The sequence below is a fragment of the Rattus norvegicus genome, chromosome 19 (assembly GCF_021556685.1).
Source record: "Rattus norvegicus strain SHRSP/BbbUtx chromosome 19, alternate assembly SHRSP_T2T, whole genome shotgun sequence".
NCBI lineage: Eukaryota > Metazoa > Chordata > Mammalia > Rodentia > Muridae > Rattus > Rattus norvegicus.
Window position 1 is genome coordinate 69256413 of NC_141552.1, and position 26615 is coordinate 69283027.

Consider the following 26615-nt stretch of genomic DNA (forward strand, 5'->3'; position numbering starts at 1 on the left):
ACTCAGGCCTGCTGACTGCACTGAGGAAGGGAAGAGGGAGCCAGGCAGCCTCCCGGTAGCCTGGCCAGGGTCTGGCGCCACCAAACCTGCACTTTCCGGTTTCGGAAGCCAGGTAGGGGGCGCGGGCAGCCGGCAGCTCCCGCCAAGTGGGTGAGAGCTCTCCGCCCGACCAACTCCCGCTACCTGAGCCGGCAACCACGTCACCGCCACATCATCTGGCCTCTTGTATTTGCACGGAACCAGGAAAGGGAGCGGCGGCGGGAGGCGCGGAGCGCGGGCGCCGGGAAGATGCTGCAGTCCCTGGCCGGCAGCTCGTGCGTGCGCCTGGTGGAGCGGCACCGCTCGGCCTGGTGCTTCGGCTTCCTGGTGCTGGGCTACCTGCTCTACCTGGTGTTCGGCGCCGTGGTCTTCTCGTCCGTGGAGCTGCCTTATGAGGACCTGCTGCGCCAGGAGCTGCGCAAGCTGAAGCGGCGCTTCCTGGAGGAGCACGAGTGCCTGTCGGAGCCCCAGCTGGAGCAGTTCCTGGGCCGCGTGCTGGAGGCCAGCAATTATGGAGTGTCGGTGCTCAGCAACGCCTCGGGGAATTGGAATTGGGACTTCACCTCGGCGCTCTTCTTCGCCAGCACGGTGCTCTCCACCACAGGTAGGGTCGCTGCTGCCACCTCACCCTGAACCCCGGCGTCCCCAGGCCTCCCCTGGGCGCATCCTGCGGTGGCTCGCAGTGGCGGCAGCCAGCGAGGTGACCTCGGAGCACGACGTGGGTGTTGCAGTTGTTACTCTTTGGGAGCGGTCTCTTAATACCCTGGACCTTGAGGCTGCAGGGGTCTCATTCCCTGCTCTGTACTTGTGAGGACCCTGAGCTGATGGGAGGATAGGTCCCCGACATTGTGTCCTGGCAACTAAGCAGCAAGGCCATGGGATGAGCAAGGCCAGGGGCCAGGAGAGTAAGGAGCGATCACCTCCTCCTGGCCCCATCCCAGAGACCCCAGTCTGAGGAACCTAGCAATGACCCTTGGATGGGTCACCTTCATGAGCGTGACTCCCTTCCCTACCGTAGACCTATTTCGGCTTCTTTGGATCGGTTTTGGGGACAGTGGTGACATCACTCTGCTCTCTGCAGGTGACCTCTAAGCAGACCGGCCTATGGGGGTTTCAGAGTAGGAGGAAGGGTGGGAGAAGGGAAGGGAGTTTCACTTGACCCGGGCCACATGGTGGGGCTTCCTGATTCAGCTGTCATTTCAACTTCAGGTGGGTTGAGTTCCTTTTCTACTTCGAGGCTCCACCGTCTGTCTGCAGGAGACTTAGAAATCCAGCCGAGCATACACGCCCCGGGGCACAGCAGTTAGCCTAGATGAAGACAGGCCAGGTTTTGTCTGTGCTAGCTAGCCATGCGTGCAGGCTATGGAGGACATGAATGGGTGCGTTGACAGCCAGAGGGACTCTCCAAGGGCTTCAGTACCGTCCCTTCTCCTTATGCATGCGATCCAATCTTTGAAACGGTCCCTTTTGGCAGGCACAAGGTCACACAGTGCCCAGGGACACTGTGGAATCTGGGCCTTGTGAGTTCCTGCCAGGAACAGTGTGTTATGCCCCTGCCCCACCTTTACAAGTGACTCAACGGGCACCTGGGTTACTCCAGGAGGCTCCTTCACCCTCCTCTCTGCCTCTTAGGCTGGCTCTTCACAACCTCCTTTGGGCTGTGGCCCGGTAAATTATTTTTACTAATTACCCAATAATGAGTAAACACACAGTCTCCAGCCAGATCAGGTAAATTTATTGCTCAGAAATCTGGGGGGCGGGGGTTGAGTTCCCGAACTTTTAATAAACCCAAGGAGAGTTCCAGGCTGTGTTGTGGTATTTTAAAACCGTGCTAAACGGATGCCGGAACAAGACAAACCTGTTGGCTCACTTTCCAAAGAAAGTCTCCTCCTCCCCCGCTGCCCACAGTCAACTTTAATTCAACATCACCCAGACCAGTCAGGTCTTTTTGGATTTTATTTGTACCAGAGTGTAAATCCTTCCTCCAGCACAGACACAACTATTTACAGAAAGTTCACAACCGGCTCACACATTGGCTGAGCAGTTTGAGAATGAAGACTGCCTTTGGGGTTGGGGGTGGGGGCTGGGAGACAGCAGGGGTAAGAAATGCATGCTTTTCCTAGGTGGCAGTGCCGAAGTTCTTGTGTAATCATGGTATCCTAGTTCAGATACTATTTCTTCTGGGAAATATTTGTCTGTTTAATGTGGGCCCTATAATTAGGAAGCGTTACAACTCCCGTAATATTCGGGGGTGGGGTGGGGGGATCCTATTGGTATTCGTATTGCATTGTCCTTCTGAAAAAGAAAGTCTGTGCTGTGGTGTTGGAACAAGGGTTCATTTAAGAAAAGAGAGCAGGGGACACTTAGGGATAGGCCAGACAAAGGAGGAGACTCTCAGTGTATGAAACCAGCTGATTAGTGAGACGGTGTTCTGAACAGAGTACCGACTGTGAGTCGGTTTTGAGCTGATGCCATCATGGGACACATTTGATAGCACCTATGGTTTCCAAAGTAGTTTTGGGGCAGAGACGCAGACAGTGCTAGGATTGAAGCTGGTGGGGTTTCATCGCTAAGAAACTGTTTTCTTCAAGAGAAGACCTCAGATGGCCCGCAGTCACCCCGCTCTCAGGCAGGTACCAGTCACGTGATTTTAACAGTAAACTCTTTCAGTAGGTGATTGTCAGCTAGTTTGGTCCTTCCCAGGCTTGTCTGGAACAGTAATGGCAGGTTTCACAAAGATACATTTCTGCTGGCCTCGGCACTGAGGCAGGTGGATTGGTATGCTTTTGAGGCTAGTGTGTGTTAGGTAGTAAGACCTGGTTTCCCAATCCCTACTAAACGCAAACCTTAGCAAACCCCATTAAGATGCCCCTGCTGGCTGCCATTGTTAGAGCATAGACTAGCAAGGGGTTGTTTTGTTTTGTTTCAGTGTTTGCTGACCCCCATACCCCCCCCCCCCCCCCCCCCCCGGTTAGTACTTGGATAAGAGGACATCCTCCTGCTGTCCTTAGCAAACAGTTGAATCTGTTTTTATCTTCTTCGGTAGAGGAGACAAGATGGTTGCTTCTCCCACTGCGAGGTTCTTGGCTGAGGCACCAGACAAGGAGAGGCCTCTCCACTTATTTGCTGCTCCCAGAAGGGGCACAGAAGCCTCCTGCCCACTTTCTATGAGGGTCCCTCCGAGGAGGCCTATTCCTGGATAAGAGGGAAGAGAACAGAGTGACCACAGTCTTCCCACATCTGCCCTTCCTACAAATGTGAGACTTCAGGACAGCATCTCAAAATCTTGTGAGAACTGAGGAAAGCGTGCCCTGCGCCAGGCTTTTCTGAGGGAAGAGGGCACAGCACCCATGCAACTTTTATGCAAAGAGATCAGATTTGGGTTCTTGTTGGTATCATCAGTGACTGTGTAAAACTTTTAGCCATGTTATTCATTCTTAGCTCCCTCCCTTTCTCTCCCTCCCTCTCCTTCTTTCCCTCCCTCTCTCCTTCTTTTTCTCCCACTCTCCCTCCCTCTCCCTCCCTTCTCTCCTCCCTCCCCCCTCTCCACTTCACCACCTCCCTCTCTCTCCTCTCCCTTCCCTCCCTCCCTCCCTCTCTCCCTCTTTCCCTCCTACTGTCTCTCCCTGTCTCCCTCCCTCCCTTCTCCCCTCTCCTCCCTCCCCCTCCCTCCCTCTCTCTCCTTCCCTCCCTCTTTCCCTCCTACTCTCTCTTCCTGTCTCCCTCCATTCTCTCCCTCTCCCTCTCTCCCTCCCTCTCTCCCTCTCTCCCTCCCTTCCTCTCTCCCTTTCCCTCCTACTCTCTGTCCCTCTCCCTCTCTCCCTCCTTCCCTCCCTCCCCCTCCCCCTCCCTCCCTCCCCCTCTCTGTTTTGTCATTGGTGCTTTGCTTTGTTCACTGTTAGGTCCCACACTCCAGGCCTCACACTACAGTACTTGTAAGGAAAGCACTAATCACACCCCAAGACCGTTGGGATTTTTTGTTTGTTTGTTTGTTTATTTATTTGGTTGGTTGGTTGGTTGGTTTTAGATAGTATCTCACTAGGCTGCCCAGGCCTTTTCTGTGTCCCAGATGGTCATGCTTTGAACTCCAGATCAACTTGTCCCAACCTCTGGAGTAGCTGGGGTGGAAGACCTGGAGCCTCAGGCTAGGCTGCCGTTCATTCGTAGGAACAGTGTGAGCTATGGGCTGACTACAGGTTTGCTGTCTCCTCGCCTGCAGGCGTGGCCACAGCATGATAATGGGTGTCTTGTAACCGCACTATTAGGACTCAGACAGTGCATGAGCTGTCTCTACCTTTTGCTTCTTCTCAGTGTCTGAGTCACATGACAAAGTCTCTTCCGCCATCTTCAGATACATACCCTTTCTTGCTTTGAGACTCATCTAAAGCCAGGAAAACTAGGCACACACTTGTATTCCCTGCTCTCCCTGCTGTCCTAGAGAAGCTGAGGCAGAAGAATTGCTGAGAGTTCATAGCCAGCACCGGCTACAGAGTAGAACTCTGTCACACACACACACACACACACACACACACACTCTCTCTCTCTCTCACACATACTCAAACACACACTCACACACACACTCTCACACACACAAACATTCACACACACAAACACACACACTCACACACACACATACACACTCACACACACTCACACACACATACACACACACACACTCTCACACACACACACACACACACGTCAAGAGAAAAAAGTGTCCAAGAGAGAGTTGTTTGGGGGGGGTGTTTTTGACACCAGACTTTTGGGTTAGTTAGGGCAGCAACTACCGGATCACTAGTGGTTTTAAAAAATGGTATGGAAACAGGTATTAAGGGGGTGCTTCGTGGTTCTTTTAAGCCTGTTGTCTTTAAGGTGAATGTGACATTACTCTCAGCCAGGGTTTTCGAGATGTCTAGGCAGACAGGGAACATTAGCACCTGGTGTGCAGCTATACCCACAGCCTTTTGGGGCCTGAAGCACGGTCCCCATATTTTCAAACGGCTGGGAGAACAGCAAAAGTAGAATATTCTGAGCACAATACAGGTTGGCAACAATCCACTTTCCTGGTGCGTAAGAAGCCTACTGACCCCAGCCACACCTGCTATTTCTGCGTTCCTTATGGCTGCTCTCTGGAACAATTGAAAGGTTGTCGTGGAAACCACAGGGCTACACACCTGTTCTCTGTGTCTTTACAAAGCAAGTTTGTAATTCCTGTTAGGAATGTTCTGGAAAGAGCTCTGGGAGCTGCTGTGAGTGCCCTTGGCTTTTGCACCCTTGCCATAAGACAGCTGGAACGGTGACCCTCACAATTCTTGGGGCTGCTAAGCTGAATGTCACCTCTGAAATACTGATCCCTCACAAGCCTTCTGGGAAACCTATGGCTATAGGTGGCTGTCCCAAGTTACTCAGGCAACTCTGTGGCACATCCCCGTACTTTCCAATGGGTCACACTGGGATTATTTACCCAAAGTGAGCGCAGAGCATTGTGCGGCATGCTGATTACCTCAGCACTTCAGAAGCGGAGGGCTCCGAGGGCAGGGATAGCCTTGGCTACGTGGGATCCTGCCTCAAAAGAAACTAGACTGAATCAAAGCATTCTATCCAGAACAGGGATGAAAGCAAACAATCCACAAGAAAGTCTCCATTAGCCAGGGTGGAGGTGTAACCCTGGAGGCAGAGTGGAGGCTCCCGATTCTCTAAAGAACATGTCGGTCTTTCTCCTGTTAGATTTGTCTTACATTATGTGTCTGTATATGATTGTGTCTACGCATAATTATACACAGGAGGGCAGCTATTCTCAGAGGCCGGAAGAGGGGGTTCGAATCTCTGGAGCAAGAGCAGCAGGTGTAGTTGGCTGCCAGCCCTCTGCTAACACAGGAGCTGGGAACTGAACTTGGGTCCTCTGAGAGAACCGAACAGGTTCTTGTTGGCTTTTAAATCTCGGCCCGCATCCAGACAGAACACACCAAACCAACATGGTTCCACGTGGAAAGCTTTAATGAGAGACGAAGAGTTGCCTGCCGAGGGGATAAGAAAAGGAGGCCGGCCATGGGCACGTGGGGGAAGGGTGGAATGGCGAGAGAAGGCACAGGGACAAAGAAGGCAGGAGAAGAGGAAGAGCAAGAGAGAGCAAGAGGGAGAGGAGGGGGCAAGCGGCCCCCTTTATAGTCAGGCACAGCTGGCTGTTGCCAGGCAACCGTGGGGCGGAGCATACCTGGCAGTTGCCAGGTTAGCTGTACGGGTGGAGCTTAGATAGAATGCCAACAGTTCATAACTCATCTCATCTCATGGGGTCATCTCTCCAGCCCTGGTCTTGGTTTTCGTCCATTGAGCTGTGTGGTTTGTGAGCCCACACAGGCTGAAGTGGGAAGGCACGAAAGCAGGCCAATACAGGAGACAGGCAGCGGAAAGACAGACAGACCACGACCTACAAAACTAAAGTGAAGTTCTAAAGACCGCGGGCTGCGGAGGGGGTCACTTCCTCACAGCACAGGGGGGGGGGGGGGAGGATTGAAACCCACAGGCTGAGTCCTCTGCTTAGCTCACAGCCATAAGTGACCCAGCTGTGACTAGATGAGGAGTTCAATCTCTCTTACCCTCTGCCTGCTGAAGGCTGTTTACCGGCTTGACGGAGTCTCCCACAAGCTCCCAGGCTCCTATCCTAACCGGAAACCTGGAGGGAGCAGGGTCTGGGTTTAGAGATAGAACTGGAAAGATTGATAAGTGGAAAATGAGGACCCAGCTGGAAATCAGCCACCTGCCAGCCAGGGAGGCCTGAGAAGAAACTCGCTCCACAACACCTTGATGTTGGACTTCCGGCCTCTAGGGCTGGGAGGAAGTAGAAAGTAAATTTCTGTTTTAGAGCACCAGTCTGTGGTCTTGTGCAGAAATAGCCCTAGCAAAGAATCAGGGGTCTTCTGACTGGTTTGTGTTTGTTTAGTTTTTTTGTTTTGTTTTGTTGTTTTTGTCCTTTAGATAGAGTGTAAGGGGGAAGGTCAGACATAGGAGTGGAAGAAACAAAAGTTTCCAGGGTGTGGAACTCATACCTGTAGTCCTGGCACGGTGGAAGGGAAGCTGGGTGTCTCAGTCAAGGTTCCTATTCCTGCACAAACACCATGGCCAAGAAGCAAGTTAGGGAGGAAAGGGTTTACTCCGCTTACACTTCCACATTGCTGTTCATCACCAAAGGAAGTCAGGACTGGAACTCAAGCAGGTCAGGAGGCAGGAGCTGACGCAGAGGCCATGGAGGGATGTTACTTACTGGCTTGCGTCCCCTGGCTTGCTCAGCTTGCTCTCTTATAGAACCCAAGACCACCAGTCCAGGGACGGCACCACCCACAATGGGCTGGGTCCTCCCCCTTTGATCACTCATTGAGAAAATTCCTTACAGCTGGGTCTCATGGAGGCATTTCCTCAAGGGAGGCTCCTTTCTCTGTGATAACTCCAGCTTGTGTCAAGCTGACACAAAACCAGCCAGTACACAAAGTAAAGACAAAAATGTCTGAGTCTTTGCTCTTGTAAGCCTTATGCATGGCTCTCAAAGAGGACATCACTCCTGCTGAGCTAAATATAGATACAGATGCCCTTGAGCCAAAAACCACACTTCAGCATGCTCCTACTTAAGAACACTGTGTAGGGTGTGTGTGTGTGTGTGTGTGTGTGTGTGTGTGTGTGTGTGTGTGTGTGTGTGGTGGGGAGTTCTTGCTGTGCCACCCTAAGGGCCTGAATTCAATCCCCCAGCATTCAAATCAAAAGCTCACACAGTCCACTACAGCTCTTCAGGAGGCAGAGGCAGGGGGATCTCTGGTACTTGCTTATTTGTCAGTCCAGCCTCAGGTGCAGTAAGAGATCCTGTCTCTGGGGCGTCAGATGGAGACAGATAAAGAAGACATCTGACGTCCTCCTCTGGCTTCTGTGCCCACATGGGCATGCACTTGCATAAAGGTACACACACACACATACACACATACACACACACACACACACACACACACACACACACACACACACACTGCATATAATAAACTCTATGAGAGCTTCTGGCCAGCATTGGTCAAAGATAGAGAACGAAGGCTTAGGTTTAAATGTATAAACCCATCCCATCTGTTCTACATGAATCTTCAGTCTCTCAGTATCTCAAAGGGTTCTTTTCTCCTTCGGCCCCAAACTTGCTGTTTCTGTACCTATTTATAGAACTTGGAACATACTGTTACAACCAAGCAGTGGCCGTGGATTTCAGGCAACTCCATCCTTGCTTTTAATAAGAAAACTTCGAGTTTTGTTAGGAATAGAATCTTCCCTTGTGCCATTAGCCCAGTGGGAACAGCGAGGCCCTCAGGACACTGTGGAACGGAGAGTATCTACAACATTGACTGGTGCTGGGGGGAGGTGCCTGTGGCCTGCAGGACACAATTGACATTATCCAGACCGAAGCAGGTAGAGTTACCCTCAGTCAGTTCTTTTGACCCATTCCTAGAAAACGTATTTCAAAAGGTGCCTCCCACCTTGAGTGGATCTTCAGGGACAGACCCACAGTTGACACTTTTGGCATGGCGATAGCAGCAATCTGCTGGGTTTTGTTCTCAAGTGGCATCCGTAAATGGCAGCTGCCTTGGCGGCTTTCCCCACCATTGTAATGGAATATCCAATAGAGGAAACCCAGTGCTGGAGGGCGCGGTCTTCAGGGAAGGTCTGATGGTGGAAGTGAGGCGGCTGGTCACACAGTGACGACTCGGAGGAGAGAGGTGGGTCCTGGTGTTGAGTTTTTTCACTGTTATACACTCCAGGACCCCAGCTCATGGGATGGTGCTACCTACATTTAGGGCAGATTTTTTTTTCTTTTAACCTTAATTATTCTAATTTAACTCTGTCACAGGCATGCCCAGAGGTTCATAGTCTAGGGCATTTTAGATCCTGCCAAACTGACATTCAGGGTCAGTCATCACAACAATTGTAGTCAGACCCTTGTGGTGTTGAGTAGGGTCATTCAGACCCTAGCAGTACAGAATAGGGTCATTCAGACCCTTCTAGTGTGGAGTAAGCTCACCCAGACCCTTGTAGTAGAGAATAGGGTCACCAGACCCTTGTAGTAGAGAATAGGGTCACCCAGACCCTTGCAGTGTGGAGTAGGATCCAGGTAGTGAAACACTCGGTGTTTGAGTATTCTCCTCTCCTGAACCTCTCCTTCGTCCTGTGCTCAGCTAGGCTTTGGCCTTTCCTGTTCATTTTAGGGAGACTGTGTCCTTGCAGTTGGTGGCCACTTCGCCACTGGCCTGCTGCTAGGATGTGATGCTGACCCGAGGTCTATAAGAAGGTCAGAGGTGGGGAACTGGGCTCGCAAGTGTGTCTGCTCTTTTCCAGCTCTACCGTGCTTACACATTTTCGTTCTCGAAACGGCCGACTGCTGTGTTGACAAGGTCAGCGGGCTCCTGCTGGACACTGGCCATGCTCTGCAGGTTGCTCTGCGGTTTGCCTCTGCTGGGTCTCAGACAGTTTGTGATTCTGAGTTATCCGTTCTGCATGGGTTGGAAATTAGAAGCCTGCCCCCAAGAAGGCTGCCTCATGGTTAAATAGCGTCGGTAACATATCTGGAGTCACCTAGAGCACAAGTCTCGATTTGTGACTCAGTTTCCCCCATCTGGAGAGGCACGGTCCCCAAGGATATGTGAGTGAAGTGGTCAGAACCACGGGTGGCTAGCGGCCCTTAATGAATGGCAGCTAGAGTTGTTGTCATTAATCCGAAGGCTCATGACAGTCGTTTACAAGAACATGCGGTCTTGTTATTAACTTGTGACGTGCCTCTGATGGGGGACAGTCCATGATACCTTTGGCATTGTCCATAAAAGGGTTTCTATATTGGGTTAACAAATGGGGCTGACACCCCATTGGCTGGGACCCTAGACTGACCAAAATGTAGAAGGTGAGTACCAGCCGCCATCTCTTTGCCTCCTGGAGATAGATACCCGGTGACCAACTGCCTCATTGTCCTCCCACTATGACGGACAGTACCCTCACGCTGAGCCCCGATAGACCGATAGACCTGTCTTTGGTGACTTTTGTCATCATAGCATTGAGGATTGTGACTGACACAGTTGGTTAGCTCAGAGGAGAGCTTGATCAACTCACAGTCAGCCTCCCAGACTTTTTCTGAAGGCGGCTAAGTTGGTGGAGTGCTTGCCTAGCATGCACAGTCCTTGGTCAATCCCCTGCACCACACAAACCTAGAGTGCTGGCATGGGCCTATAATCCCAGCACTCAGGAGGCAGGGGCAAGAGGGCTTTACTGAGTCTGAGGCTAGCTTAGGCTATGTAATAAGACAGCGCCTGAGGTAACAACCGTTCTGTGGAGACAAGGTTAGAGGCCCCGGTTGTGATGTGCCTTCTGTATCCACGCATTCATGGGCTCTACAGTTTCTTCTGGTTCTCTTGAAGTCTGTTGAAGTTTCTTCTGGCTCTGGTTATGTTTGTAGGAAAAGCTAAAAGAGGTTATAGGGGAGGTGGAAGAAACACCCACCTCCCCAGAAGACCCTACCCAAGAGTTTCTGAGCATGGGACCCTGGTCTCGGGTCCTCTTAGAAGGGAATTCACCTGAGGTTTTGCCCTTCTAACCTTATGTTGCTTCTTGCCCTTCCTCCCAGCTGTTTAGCTCGCCATCTGTAATTGGTGCACAGCCAAAAAGCCATTTTAGCCAGAGCTGAGTGAGGCTCCAGGACCAGGAGACGGACATGGTGGCACCGTCCTTGCTTGCAGTGGGGTGGGATGTCCTGGCAAATTTTGAGGGAACAGGTGACACGTTCCAGAAGGTTTCCTCTAGCAGGTCTGAAGGGGTGTGTGTGTGGGAGGGCCCAGGGTTGTATGACTGAGGGAGGGGAGGACACTGACTGTGATAAAGCCCCTCCATACAGATATTATATGATCAAGAGGGGGCTTGGCATGTGAGGTCTGGCATCCAGCCATAGCCATTGAACTTGGGGTCCTTGTAGGGTGGGTTACATCAGTTATACTCAGCTACGATGAGGGTACAGTAAAGGTCACTCCTGGAACTGTGGGAGACTTCGCCTGCCATGGTCCCCAGTTTCCCAAGGTGGCAGAATGCTTTTGAGAGATGGATTTGACACTCACCATTGAGGGGGGACAGACAACAAGAGGAGAGAGGGATTTTAGCTGAAGAGTCTGACTCTCTGGATAAGTTAATGCTGTGCTACAATGGTTTTAAATATTTTGACCTCTATGCTCATGAAGAGTATCTAGTGTTTGCTTCTGTTTCTAATTTGATATCGGAAAAAGCGATGCATAGGGGTTGAAAAAATTAGAGCTTTGTATTTTACAGGGCCCACAGAGGATGCTTTAAATATTTGATAGCTTGTATAAAACATGCGTCATAAAATGCCACACCCACACAGTAGACAGAATGCTAGCAAATAAATACGCCCAGCACAATTTTTACTGGATAACATGAAGGACACCATAGGGCAGACCTAGGCAGCTTGCTCTTAGGAGCCAAATAATGCAAACATGAAGTTTTTTTTTGTTTTGTTTGTTTGTTTTCAAGAAGGTCAAGCATTTTACATTGTCAAATAAACATGTGGTTACAGTCTTGGACAGGAAAACAGCACCAACTTTTAGAAAAAACACCTACAGTGTGTGTGTGTGTGTGTGTGTGTGTGTGTGTGTCACACACACACACACACACACACACAAAGACTATCACTATGTAGCCCTGGCTGGCATAGAACTCAGAATGTAGACCAGGCTGGCCTTTACTCACAGAGGTCCACCTAAGAACTACATAGTGAGACTCTTTCTGGAGCATTTCCAATCTCGTGGTAAATGGAGGTTTCCACCACACAGCTATAGCGTTCAGGGCTGCTGTTCAGACTTTACTCAGTTACAATTCCTAGAAGACCCCTCCCCATGTTGGGCAGGCAGTGCTGGGTTGTACGATCCAGGCCCTTAATTATTCGAAACAAGGGTCTGGTCATTAAGCTGCATGCTACCTTGATTTGGATCTGTTTCTAATGTGACATATTAGGACATTCTGCCGTGTAAGTGGACGTTAATCAGTAGCAGAGAAAATTAGAGGATTCACACAAATTATTCCTAAACTTTTGGAAATTTTGAAAAAAGATTTAATTATGAGTATCTGTGAGTGCCTGCAGATGCCGCTCCCTCTTCCTTCTTTCTGGCTGTCTCATCTTGGTGTCTCTACTCCCTCTCTTGCCCCTTTACCTCCTCTCTTTTGTTTTTCTCCCTTTCTCCTCTTTCCTCTCCTCCCTCTCTCTTTTTCTTTCTCTTTCTCCCTTTCTCTCCCTCTGTTTCTGTCTCTCTGTCTCTCCTTGTCTCCGTCTCTGTCTCTGTCTCCGTCTCTCTCTCTCTCTGTCTCTCTCTCTCTCTGTTTCCCTCTCTTCCCCTCCATCCCCCTTCCTTTCCTTCTCCTCTTCTCCTCTTACAGTACTGGGGCCTGAATCCAGGACCTCACATCACATATTCCAGACAAGCACTCTACCACTGGGCCACATCCCACCCCCTCCAGATGCCTGGGCCACTTCACAGTTTAAAGGAATCTTTTCTCCTCAACCACTGCCTTCCATCTCTCAGGGCAGCTTCCTCCTGCCCCACCTACTATTCTGGGTGCAGCCTTGGTTTGGAATAGGAACGGGGTAGGGGGGGAAGTAAAGTGTCCTAAACCAAAATTAAAAGGTTCCAGCGTTCTTGTAACCAAAATTCTTCAAGTGCTTGAGTCCTGGTTACCAAGGTGCTCAATTATTTAAAGAACATGGTGAGGTGGATTAAGTTAATTAAAGACACAGGAGAAGCTGTTCCCAAGCTGCCTGCCTATGTGTCACTGCAGAGTGGCTCCTGGAGGCTGTGAGCTGAGGGAAGGGCCCCTCCACCCAGGCCACAGAGGCAGCCTGTGGCCTACACAGATGGGCCTCCTAGTGGGCATGGGATGGCAGGGTCCCCTGCAGAAGGGAAGGGCTTGCTGTGTGGATGAGCCATCTGTCAGCCACACTGTTCTAGCTCACCTCCTGCCGCGTTAGAGCAGTTGAAGCTTAGCAGTCAAAGACAGAGAGAGACTGAAAATGGAAAAACCAGAGAGAGCAGGCCAGAAATCTTGTGATCTTGCCACATCATACGGAAGACAACGTGAGTCCACCTTCTTTCTTTTGGCAGCAGAGGGGAGTTGAGGGAAGATAGCCTTGGGCTGTCTCCTCTTGTCTCACTGTTTCCTGCGACTGTCTCCTGCCACACAAGGCTGTCAGCTGCTCTCCGTGATGCTTGGGTCTGTCCGCAGTCCCTTCTGAGTGTCACTGGCAAAGACCGTAGGAAGGACACGGTGAAGCGACATCGTCAAGAGTCAGTCTGGCCGACACTGATAGAAAGATCTGGTGCGATTTCACAAAGAGCAAGACTCATTTTAGTTAGCTAACACTAACTGCTAATATTAGTCATTGTTGTTAAGCATTTAGTTTAATGTAATCTTTTGAGACACGGATTTGAGACTAGGATGACCTCGATCTCACAGCCAAGAATGACTTATATTTCTGCTTCTGCCTGAGGGCGGGCCTCAGAGCTGTGAGCCACCACACCCAGGATATGCAGTGCTGGGGATGGAACCTAAGGATCCCTGCATGCCAGGCAAGCACTCTGCTGGGCTGAGCTACATCTCCAGCTTCATGGCTAATCTTAACGTAATGATGTATTCAGACATGATGAGGAAGTCTAGAGAGACCAAATGCAGGGACAGTAGGTATGAAGGCATCGTGAGGCGAGGGTAAGGGCTAGGCTCTCTTCAGGGTCATCTTCGACCTGGTTTCTCCATAGCTCACTGTTCCACTTGGGCCACAGGGGCCTATTTTCTGAGTCGGGTATTTCCTATTGAGTTCACAGTATAGAGACAATCATGTAGGCTCAGAGAGCCCCCAACGGCACTCTCTGCAGACGGGAAGAGAGCGAGGCCCCTGGCAACAGGGGTGGGACTCTACAAGACTTGATGCGGGGGGTTGGGGGGCAGCGACCTGAGCAGCTGTCTTGGGGCAGGAATGGTATTTGACTTACAGACACGGGAGGGCTTGGGCTGGTCATGCGGAAGGAAGGCTGTTCTGTCGCGACATCTGCGCAGTGCGCATGTCCAGAGGCAGGCATGAGGCTGTCCGTAGAGAGCGAAAGTGTAGTCTTCCCGAGTCCAGAGTCCAGAACTACCCACGCCAACGGCAACAGGAGCCAGCTGCAGTTAGGTACAGGTAAGTAAAGAAGGGCTGGGCCTTGACTCACGGGTCGTGGGAGTCGTTGTTATCTGATGCATGGCCTGGCTTGCACGCTATCGAGAACAGGGAAAGCGAAATCAAGCAAAACTGGCTTGTGCTGCACTAAACTGAGGGCCTTGCTCTGAGGAGACTGAAGAGACAGAAGAGACATTGCTCACAGGCCCTGCATGTGACAGGTCAGAAAGGTGGGATGGGGGAGCCAAACTGTGCATAGAGCTTCCCTAGAGTCCTGGTAAATGTAAAAAGAACATTACACTGTCATTGGATTTGTTAGGGTCACAGTCTTGGCCCTGGCAGCTCCCCAGTGAGCCAGGCTTGGCCACCTGACCTCAGCAGGCTGATGAAAAAGACCAGGAGTAGTGAAAAGCACACAAGAAAGGACATTTAGGACAAGTGAGCCCCCAAGTCCCTCTTCAGGGCCCTGACAGGAGGTTTAGACTTAAACAGAGGACAAGATGATACAGTGACGTACATCTGGTCCAGGTATTGTCTCACCCATCACTGACCATTGTTTTCTGACTCCAGTCTGTTCTTCTAGGTGTCTGACAGGTGGTCAGAACTGTGAGATCTCTCTTCTTGGGAGATAGACTCTCCATCTAGTGGGCCCATGCTGTAGCCTTTTCCTCTTAAGATTCCTGGGGTGACTCCAGTCTCTTGGGGGGTCTATTATTTCAATAGTCTGATAGGCAATGGGAGGGTGCAGTGTCTCTTTAGAATATCTCCATTCCTGACAGGATGGTTACAAAGTTGTTTTCTGTCCCTGTGAGTTCAAGACCAGCCTAGTTTCTATAGTGAGGTCCAGGCCAACCAGGGCTATGTAGAGAGACCATGTCTCACAAACCACACCCTGCAAAAGTTGTTCTCTGACCTCAACATACAGCATGAAATACAACATGCACACACACATTTACACATGCACATATGCATGCACACATGCATGTAGGGTCCAGGAAACCACAGGTATGGATGGGGCTTGCTCCTGGGCCACCCTTCTGAGGTCATTACTGATAGAACAAAGGACTGAATGCAGCCTCCCTGTTTGCCAATGGCAGGTGTACACCTCCTTTGAGACTATGCATGGTTTAGGGTTATAGAATAGAGTAGCACTTTGTTCTGAGTGTTTTCACATACGCGTGCGCACGTGCACGCTCACACACACACACATACAGAGAGAGAGAGAGAGAGAGAATAGAGTATTTGTTCTGAGTGCTTTCACACACACACATACAGAGAATAGAGTATTTGTTCTGAGTGCTTTCACACACACATACACACACACACACACACAGAGAGAATAGAGTATTTGTTTTGAGTGCTTTCACACACACACACACACACAGAATAGAGTATTTGTTCTGAGTGCTTACACACACACACACAGAGAATAGAGTGTTCTGAGTGCTTTCACACACACACAGAGAGAGAGAGAGAATAGAGTATTTGTTCTGAGTGCTTACACACAGAGAGAGAGAGAGAGAGAGAGAGAAAATAGAGTGTTCTGAGTGCTTTCACACACACACACACACACACACACACACACACACACACACCACCAAGGCTATTCAAGACTCAAACTGTGGGTGTTCTGTGCAGGTCTCAATGGGAAGTCGGACTCACAATCCCAGATTCTCATGGGTCCAGCTCTGAGGTGATGGGGACACTCTCAAGGGTGTAAACTAGTGAATGCTCCAGGATGAGTCACGGATAGTATCTCCACACGGTTGGTGTGGGTCTAAGTGGGTGGTCATCTGATTGCTACGCTCGTAATTGTCCCAGTAAAACCATGACAGCACAGTGAGGCCACAACAAAAACCAGTGACATCTTAGCTGGGTCCTGATGTCCCCACCCCCTAAAGACATGGCATTCTGTGTGTGTCTGGGCTGTGTGTGTGTTTGTTCTTGTCAAGTGGGGAGTTTTATTATCAGGACACCCAGCGTGTGTGTGTGTGTGTGTGTGTGTGTGTGTGTGTATGGGTGTATGTGTGTATGTGTGTGTGTGTGTCCTAGTGGAGGCCAGAGGTCAATGTTGGCTGTCTTCCACAACCACTCCACTCTATGTTTTTTGAGACAGGATCGCTCACTGACCTGGAGATCCACGTTTTATCTAAACACGCTTCAGGGGTCCCACTGCCTCTACCTCTCCTGTGCTGGGATTTGAGACCTATGTACCACTCCTGTTTGTTACTGTAGCTGTTTGTGGGTGCTGGGAATTGAACTCAGGTCCCCACTTTACCAACCACTGAGCCACCCTGAAACTGGGGATTCTAAATACAATTCTCTGTATTATGTAGCTGTTCAAGGTAATTTCCTAGTGTTCTAGACTCAGAGAGAGGGCGGTTGGCTTTTCTCTAACATCTGGTTAGTGTCACTGTTTCTCAGAACACAGGATGTCACAGGTTCAAGTCCTGCTCCAGTTCCATAGAAATGGCATGGAATCCATGCAATTCTCGTGCCACCATTCACCTTCATGTTAATGATCTGCCAGCATCTTCAAAAGATGCAATTTTTTAGTACCACACATGGGATCAAACCTACAAAGTCTCTTTTTCCTTCTTGCTACTTTCTTTAAAAGGTGTGAACTCGGGAACTGAGTATCATACTGATCCGACATGTATGACAGGCACATACTCCCACAGTTCAGGACCAAGCAGGTCCACAGAAGTGTTTGAAGTACAAAGTGAGATCCATCAAACTTGTTTGGGTTTTGGGGGTAGGGAGTCCCCGCCCTTTTGAGACAAGGTTTGGCCATGTATCCCAAGCTGGCCTTGAACTGGTAATCATTCTTCTGCCTCAGCTTCCTAAATGCTAATATTACAAGTGTGAGCTGCCACCTGGCTAACACTTTTGACTCTCTAGAGGCCTGCCGTGTAACCTTCAAATATCCCTCTGTTAATGTCAAGGTCAGATATCCTGACCCCCAGCATGTGACACGGATGTGTTTGGCCAGTGACCTCTAAGCAGTTAGAGGACCATAGAGTCCTGATACTGAGCTCATGCTGTTAACCAGGGGTGAGTACTGGAATTGTCTGAACACTCTGATCAACCAGAGCCTACTGCACATTGCACCCCTAGTCTGCTATGATGTCATTCTTGCCTGCATTCCAACGCAGCATTCTTGAAGAGAAGATGGCCATGGGTTGCCTCTGTATTGCCCAAGGAACATCCTCAGGAGACCTCCAGGTCAGTGAAAGATCCTGTCTCAAAAAACATGGAGCGGAGTGATTGAGGAAGACAGTCAACATTGACCTCTGGCCTCTGCTAGCACGTGTAAACATATGTTCATGCACACACGCAACATCCATGCCTCTATCTTTAGCCCGTCTCTCTTATCCTGCGTCGTAAGTGTTAACTCCGATAGAGGCTGTGGCGAGCAGATGTCACAAGCAGGTCATCCTGAAAAGAGCAGGGTAGGACTCACAGGGGAGCTACTCACTGGGCGCCTCACATTTGCTTGGCTAATAGGGTGAGAACCAAGGTTCCAAGGGTCAGGGCTTGGCTGGGTCCCGGCCACGATGCTTCTTGAGTGACAGGTACCAAGGCCAATCAGCAGTCTGGCCACGATGCTTCTGGTGAGTGACAGGTAGGTACCAAGGCCAATCAGCAGTGAAGACTGAAAGGCAGAAAGAACTGATCACGGCCTGCGCTCTGCATCAAAGCAGTGATGCGGAAGGTGATCCCATCCATTGTCGGGCTAAGGTTCTCACAGAAGCACGACCGACCAGAGAGCTGTGGGCTCTGTGTCTGGCGCAGGAGAGCTGGGGGGCTCTAGAATCTGCTGAGCCCCTTCTCCTTTGCTGGCCTCAAAAGGTGGCTGGGAGAGATCGGTAGGGTGCTCCGTGCACAGAGCGCCTGCCGTGCAAGCATAAGGACACGCGTGTGGATCCCTAGCACCCACATAAAAGTTGGGCGTGGTGGCATGGCGTGTAATTCCAGATCGGGTGTGAAGGAGAGAGGGGGATCCTTGGAGCTTGCTGACAAGCCAGTTGAGTCAATCTGTGAGCTTCCATTTCAGTAAGAGACCCTGTCTCAAAACGTAAGGTGGAGGGGACTCACAAGCGCCAGGTAACCTGATTCTCTTTTCTCCACCTCCCCAAGCATCAGGCTGCCACAGGGTGGTGGCTATTGGACCCCAGTCCTCCGGAAAAGCAGCCAGTGTTCTTAACGGTGGAGTCATCTCATCAGTCCTATCTCTTCACCGCCATTTCACTAAAGATATTAGCCAGGAAAATGTCCCCACCCTTAAAAAGGCTTTGGAATCTGTCTTCCTTGGTCTCCGGTCTGCCTATAGCTCTCTATCTCCATTGCTCCCTGGCCTTTCCAGAGGCTCAGATAATCTTAAGTTCTCTGTGTTGTTGGCTTTATATAGGGCAGTAGCCCTGAGTCCTGAAAAACTTGGGTTTGGGGAAGGTAGCTGTTGCTGTAAAATTATTAAAAATGCTGTCTTTTATCCTGCACTAGGTCTGGCACCATAGTGCTGCAAGATACGTGGTAGGTATCTTCATCTCAGTCGGCAAAGCGTCTCACCCGCTCTGCTCCATCCCATATCACACTGCCGATGGCTACTCTCTGAGCCTGGCAGCAATCTCTCTACCCATCTAGTTCCGAAGTCAGGCTGCCACCATGCCAGAAACACACGTCCCAATTCTGTGGCAGCCCAGTGTCTCCAGCCGCCACACTCTCTTAAACTTAAATCGCCACATGAAAGAACACACAACACAATGACCTCTGATCCAATTGATAAGATATAATTGCCCACCTAAACATACAAAGCCCTGTACAATCCATCCCTTAAAAATATTCATAACAACCTGTTAATGTGCAGAGAGGAGTCTTATCAGCCTCCATGTTCTCTCCTCTGCCGCTTCTCGCTCCAGTCTCCTACTCTCTCTAAAACTTTTCTCCCACTCCTTCCTTCTCGTCCAATGACAGGCCTCATTTTATCTTATACCTGCCTACATCTGCGTGATGACATCATCCTACAGGTAGCATTCAGGCCAATAGCAGTTCCTTCTGTAAACCTTAGAAACCTAGTCCTGGGTCAGCAAGATGGCTCATCTCGGGTAAAGACTCTAACTAGTCCTCCAAGCCTGACATGTGGGCTCTCCTCCTGGAACCCACATCAAGGCAGAAGAAGACAACTCACTCCACAGAGTTATTTTCTAGCCTCTCCTTGTGTACCTTGACATACATGCTCATTCACATACATCATGTGGGTGTACACACACACACTCACACACACACATTTTCAAAAAAAAAAAAAACCCTACTCCTATATTAAATAGTTTTAACGGGTGCCTCTTCAGACAAGAATCAAGGTTTTAGATGTCTATGTGTATGTGTATATGTATATGATTGTCCTAGTCAGAGTTTCTATTCCTGCACAAACATCGTGACCAAGAAGCAAGTTGGGGAGGAAAGGGTTTATTCAGCTTACACTTCCACATGGCTGTTCATCACCAAAGGAAGTCAGGACTGGAACTCAAGCAGGTCAGGAAGCAGGAGCTGAGGCAGAGGCCATGGAGGGATGTTTCTTACTGGCTTGCTTCCTCTGGCTTGCTCAGCTTGCTCTCTTATAGAACCCAGGACCACCAGCCCAGGGATGGCCCCACCCACAATGGGCTGGGCCCTCCCCACTTGATCACTAGTTGAGAAAATGCCTTACAGCTGGGTCTCATGGGGGGCATTTCCTCAAGGGAGGCTCCTTTCTCTGTGATAGCTCCAGCTTGTGTCAAGTTGACACATAAAACCAGCCAGTACAGTGATGTATCTATAATATATGTATATGATGTGTGTGTAATATGTACTTTGTATTTATTTATGTGCATGCAGTGTATATGCACACCTGGGTGTGCAGGTACGCAGGCCTGAACTTGAGTGCAGAGACCGGGGAGGACATCCGCTTCCTCTTCTACCACTTTCCACATAGTCCCCAGAGGCAGATTCTCTTCCTGAACCTGCGGCTTGTGTCTGCACTAGAGCAAAAGCCAACAATCCCAAATAAGCCTTCTGTCTCCACCCCATTCAGAAATGGGGTTGCAGGCATTTGGGGACTGCCTGGCTTGTTATGTGGGTGTGGTGACCTGAATGCTGGTCCTCATGATTGCAGGGCTAATGGTCCTAAATACTGAGCTATTGTTCCAGCACCTCTGTGTACTTCACATGTATGTATATATACACGTGGCCACACATCCTTTCCCTTGAAGCCCACTATTTTCCCTAGAAATTACCTAACAGGACTGTGTGTGCATGTATCTCTGTCTCTCTATCTCTCTGTCTGTCTCTGTCTCTGTCTGTCTCTATCTCTTTTTCTGTCTCTGTCTCTGTCTCTCTGCCTCTCTGTCTCTCTGTCTCTATCTGTCTGTCTCTGTCTCTCTCTGCCTCTCTGTCACTGTCTCTGTCTGTTTCTGTCTCCTTTTCTGTCTCTGTCTCTGCCTCTCTGCCTGTCTTTCTGTCTCTCTCTGTCTCTGTCTCTCTGTCTTTGTCTTTCTCTCTGTGTGTGTGTGCATACATATCTCTCTATCTCTCTGTCTCTCTCTCTGTGTGTGTGCACATCTTTGTCTCTGTCTGTCTCTCTCTCTCACCCTCTGTGTGTGTGTGTAAATGCATCTCTTTCTGTCTCTCTCTCTCTTGTGTGTGTATTTTTAGAAGAACATTCTGTCAGAGTGTGTGTCATGGAGCTTGTCCTCAGGGTGTCTCCATGTAGGCCAGCCCATCTAAATAAACCAAACTAACGTTGTGTGTTTGAGAACTGTCGGCACCTCATACAAATGTCTGAGGGATTCAGGAAATCTCATTGAATCTAGGAATGCTGGGCGGCATTGCTGCCCGTAAGTGGCCAGTTTCCTAAGACATGGTTTGTAGTCTTAGTGTCAAGGAAAATGTTCTCTGCTTTAAAAAAAAAAAAATCAAATCATGATTCTAATGTGTCTAAAACCCCCACTCATCGCCTGCAAAATGTCACATTAATTCAGAGTTTAGAGATAGCCCTAGGAGGAGCCATTTTTAATCATTTCTAGTGTGGAACATTCTGTTTGTAAGCAGGTGATTTTCTTGTTGGGGTGGAGCAGATATTTTAAAAAGGGCTAGAAAAATCTGAGGGCTCAGGAAGGGAACTCTGTTCTTTGCCAGAGGAGAATGTTCCCTCCAGAGCAAGAAGAGGGGACAGCAGGTCACTGTTGTCCCTGCTGCTTTGGGCCTGTGCATCAAAGCATCTCTGGACAGAGCAGGCTGCTCACCCCATGGACTGGAGGAAGGGGCTTGCCCTCTGCTGCTCCCTTCCACCTGGGTTTGCATCTAGGATGTTCCTGCAGACCCTTATGTTGAAGGTTTGCTCAGTGGCCCACTTGTTCATTTATTAGTCGCTGGGGGTGAGAAGTTATAAATATAGGTGATTGGCAGAGCAGCCAAGATAAGAAGGGGATAGGAAGCAGAGTGCAGTATCTACCTTCCTGGGGCTGTGCCGTGACAGGTGGCTCTTGCTGCAGGACTTCCATGTTCTCTGGCATCGTGCAGACAGACAGATGGCCAGCCCTTTGTTATTTCAGTCTCTGATGGGAAAGCCGAAGCCACACCACACCAATGTCTCCTGTGAGACGTTAGAAGGTGGCGGGGACTCAAATGCACTTACTTCCAGTGGGCTGCGGGCTCTGAGTCTGCAAGGCTTGATGGGAGCTGTGCTTTGAATCAAGAACATTCTGAGGGCACAGACAAGCCTTGTTATCAATCAGGGTTAAAATGCATCTGTTTGGATTTGACAATTTTTTTTTTTTTGACAACCGTTCTTAAAACTTGCATTCGTTCGTTCATTCATTCATTCATTCATGGGGGGGTACATGCCAGAGCATGTATGTAGAGATCAAAAGACAGCATTTGGGGCTCAATTCTCTCCTTCCACGGTGTGGGCCCTGGGAATTGAACATCGGAAAACCCAACCAGTGACCCAGTGATCCAGTAACCCACTATCCTATTTTTTTTTTTTTTTTTTGGTTCTTTTTTTCGGAGCTGGGGACCGAACCCAGGGCCTTGCGCTTCCTAGGTAAGCGCTCTACCACTGAGCTAAATCCCCAGCCCCCCCCCCCCCACTATCCTCTTTTAAGGGCACCTTTCCCCATGGTCTGAAAATGGCTTCCTAGACTCCACCTCTTCAGCACCCCACCACCTCCCCAAAGTGCCGCTCTAGAGAAACGAGTCTTCAACATGAGGGTCTGCAGGAACATTCTAGATACAAACTCTGAGATGGAAGGGTAGCAGCAGAGAGGGCAAACCCCCTTTCTTCCTGTGCGTGGGGTGAACAGCCCCCTCGGCCTGGGGATGCTGCTGTGATGCACAGGCCCAAAGCAGCAGGGACAACCGGCCATTGGATCCCGCCTTCCCACGCTGTAACCCGAGGGAACCTCTCCGCCTTCTAAGCTGCTCCTGTCAGGGTTTGCTGCAGCTGCAGGTGATCACCAGGATGGTAGTTCGAAGTAGAACCCGGGCTCTTAGGGTCGCTGCGCCCAGGACGTGTGGCACAGCAAAACCTCCGGCCTCAGAGGTGCCCTCCAGGGAGCCATCGGCCATGTTCTATGAGTCCTCTGGACAAGGCTTGTTTGTGCCCTTGAGCCCAGCTCAGAAAGACCAAAGAGTGTTCAAATACCTGCAGTTCTCTGGTGCTGTCTGTCATTGTTCCACCCAGCCTTAAACATGAGATTCTCATGGTAGCTAAGGTCAGCAAGAACCTACATTGTGTTTCTTTTCCAGGAGCTGCTTCAGTATCTGTGATCCTAGATCCTGCCAAGTTGACAACCAATATGAAGCAGGGCATCTGGGTATTGGGATGCACTCTAAAACAAGCGGGCAGACATCCTGGCATGTATTTTAAAAAAGAATGACGATCAACATAAACAAGCGAAATTTTTTTTTCACATAAAATAAGCGTTTGAAGAAAGGAGGAATAAGGCAGTGGGGGTAATTCAAGGATCACACCGAGGTGGCAGAGGGATTTTACGTAAGGCTCTCCGTGGCATAGGAATTTTATGTAAGGCTCTCTGTGGCATAGGGATTTTACATAATGTTCTCTGTGGCCTAGGGATTTTATATAAGGCTCTCTCCGTGGCATAGAGATTTTACATAAGGCTCTCTACATGGCATAGGAATTTTACATAAGTCTTTCTGTGGCATAGGGATTTTACGCAAGGCTCTCCGTGGCATAGGGGTTTTATGTAAGGCTCTCTGTGGCATAGGAATTTTATGTAAGGCTCTCTGTGGCATAGGAATTTTACGTAAGGTTCTCCACATTCACTTTGGCCAAGCCTTGGAGTTGGTGAGCAAGCCAGCCATGTGTACCAACAATCAAGGTCCGCTCCAGATAGTGGTGACGTCATGTACAAAGATCATCAAGAATCCTGGCATGGACTCATCTTCTTTTGGTTCCTCTGGGGTAAGTGGGATATCCCGGAAGTCCCACCTGAGTCACCGAAGCGAGAGACAGAAAAACATACTTCTCCTCAGCTGGCATGAGTTTGTGGCTGAGACACAGCCTATAGCGATAGGTGGATTAATAAGGGGAAAGTTCATCAGTTTACTAAGGCTGCAGGTACATCACCTGGGAGAAAAGTATTTCCACAAAGAGCAGCACATTTCAGGGAGACAAAGGGACACAGGTGACATTGTCCCAGGTATCCAAGGTGAGAAACATTTCACGGCAGGAGCTGTAGGTCGCATTGGTCCTGAGTTTCTGAGTCAATAAAGAAGTCTTGAAATTTTTCTGCAGCCTTTAGGAAGAAAGGCAGGAGGAAGACAAAATGACATTGTGTGTGTGTGTGTATGTGTGTGTGTGTACTTCTATTTTGCTTTTAGGCAAACAGGAGGTATAAAGCATTTGATCACCTTCAGCTAAAGAGTCCTTTGTAGTTTCTTTGTTTGGAGGGAGGAGGAGATATATATATATATATATATATATATATATATATATATATGTGTGTGTGTGTGTGTGTGTGTGTGTGTGTGTGTGTGTATATATATGTATGTATATATATGCTCCAAAATGGGAGATAAGAGGATACACACACACACACACACACACACATATCTGCTCCAAAAAGGGAATAAGGGGATATATATATATATATATATATATATATATATATATATATATATACATGTGTATATATATATATTATGTCCTATTACTGTAACTTATGAGGAAAGGTCTATTTTGATTCATCGACCCACTGTCCTTGTGTTGGGCCTCTGATGAGGCAGAGAACATCATGGTAAGGAGAAAGTGGAGGGCAAAACTGCTCAGCTATACAGAGTGGTCAGCAAGCCCTAGGGATCCACCCGTCAGCCCACTGGGGTTACAATGCATGGCACTGTGCCCATGTTTCCCACGAGTGCAGGGGATGGAATTTGGGTCCTAATGTTTCCATGGCAAACACCTCAGTGGCTGAGAATTCTCCCCAGCCCTAGAGCACATTCATACCTTTGGAAAGAGAAGGTATGGCAAGCTAAGTTGGCTCTCGTTGAGAAGGGTAGGATAACTCATGAAGATGTCAGGGGGAACAGTACAGTGGTTCATAGAGGAGATTCATAGCTGTTAATTTAGAGCAACAGTCTCGAAAGTTTATACTCTAAATAGGAAAACAGGGTGCAGGTCCCTCGAGGTCAGCTGCAACGGAATTAAGCCAGAGCTTCCACACAGTCCTTACTGTTGACTTTACCTGCAGCTGATTAAATGTCGTCTTTTTGTTTCTTCTTCCCACCTGCCAGCCTGTGCAATTAATTTCAAGGCAGCTCAGAATTTTTCCCTGATCAATTGCTGTCAGGATCACAGTGGAGGATGTTATCATAAAGATGTGGGGGGCGGGGGACTAAACTGTGTGCAGAGGATAGAGTGGAACAGGCAGGTGGCTCCTTTGTGGTCTACTAGGAGCTATGGGGGGTGGGGACAGCTCAAGGTGCTGTTTCTTCCAGCAACAGTGAAAACAGCTGCGTGTTGTTTCAGGCACACATATGAGCTCAGTACAGACAGCACGTGGATCATTCCACTTTATTCTCAGGATTCCTGTGTGAAGGATTAAAGAAGCCAACAGGGAAGCAGAAGAGTATGCTAATCTAGAAACTTCTGCCTCCGAGTTTCCATTCAGCCTCAGTGGACATCCTCCTGTAGCCAGTAGGGATGTTGACAAAGGACTATTGTGAGTCTCAGGAATGGAGGCTGGCAGATGGTTCCCTCCGGAGAGTGCCTGGGGACCCTCACTCTTCCCACATAATGGGGGTTGAGGACCACTTCACCTTCTATTCTAGAGCTGGGGTTTGGAGCCAAGTGAGAGAGCTCTCTTGACTACGTTCGACTTTTCTGTGGGTAGGGACACATCATCAAGGATGCAAACACAGCATCAAGAAAACCCAGCTCCAAATGGGCTGGAGCGATGGCGTCATCGTTAAGGGCACTGGCTGCTCTTCCAGAGGACCCAGTTTGGTTTCCAGCACCCACATTGGGTAGCTCACAACCATCTGTAACTTCACCTCCAGGGAACTGACACACACTTCAGGCATCCATGCACACTGCACACATGCACACATACCTACACACAGACACACACTCGTACACACAAATAGAAATAAAATAAATCTCAAAGAAAACCTCACCTCCTTGTCTTTCAGCATTCTGAATTACGTTTGCAGTCTGTCTTCCCAGCACATGGCACCTAGCAGTTCCCAGGAGAAGAAAGATGAAATCCAGAGTTGTCTGAGCAGCCTCCGTGCCTGGGGGAATGCCTGCAGCAGGGATGGTGCACCGTGTTCTGAAAGTGCACATCTAGGAAACCTCTACAGTATCCTAATTTTGAAACCTCAGGGTAGTGATGGCTTCGGGGCCGTTATGTTAAACCCAGAGGGGACCTCAGGGAAATGGCAGGTGGGGGATGTAAGACTTTACTCAGTAGATCAGCAGGCCTAATTCATGTTCTTGTGCTGCCAGAGAGCTTTGTCTGTTGTTCCTACTGGCTGCTTTGATTCATCCCCAGCATAGTCCCTGTTACTAACATTGTCACGGTGGGGGCTGAGGGGTGGCTCAGTGTCTAGGAGGGCTTGCAGTGCAAGCATGATTACCTGGGTTCAGATCCCTGGAGCCCACATTAAAAGCTAGGTGTGTACCTGGAACTCCAGTACTATTTGGGGCAGACAGGAAGATGCACAGGTCCACTGGTTGAACATTATGAACATGATTTTTGGTCTGTCTGGGAGGGTGTTTCTAAAGGAGGCCAGCAGAGGGTTAGGCTAAGGAGATCTACCCACCAGTGTATCTGGTTATGTTTCATATGTTGAA

General features: G+C 49.5%; 1 protein-coding gene and 1 long non-coding RNA gene across 2 annotated transcripts in view; one reads left to right on the top strand and one right to left on the bottom strand.

Annotated features, from left to right (window-relative positions):
- The first annotated feature begins 265 nt into the window (after positions 1–265).
- The window catches only part of Kcnk1 (potassium two pore domain channel subfamily K member 1), a 37703-nt gene continuing 11353 nt past the window's right edge, over positions 266–26615 (top strand). The window contains 1 exon segment of the mRNA NM_021688.3: positions 266–643. Within this exon segment, the coding sequence (NP_067720.1) occupies positions 289–643 (355 nt within the window). The 5' untranslated portion in view covers positions 266–288.
- On the bottom strand, positions 11464–14277 carry LOC147999618 (uncharacterized). Its single transcript, XR_015644252.1, has 2 exons — positions 14097–14277; positions 11464–13423 (listed from the first exon to the last, which is right to left on the bottom strand). It is a non-coding gene; the product is annotated as an uncharacterized LOC147999618 (long non-coding RNA).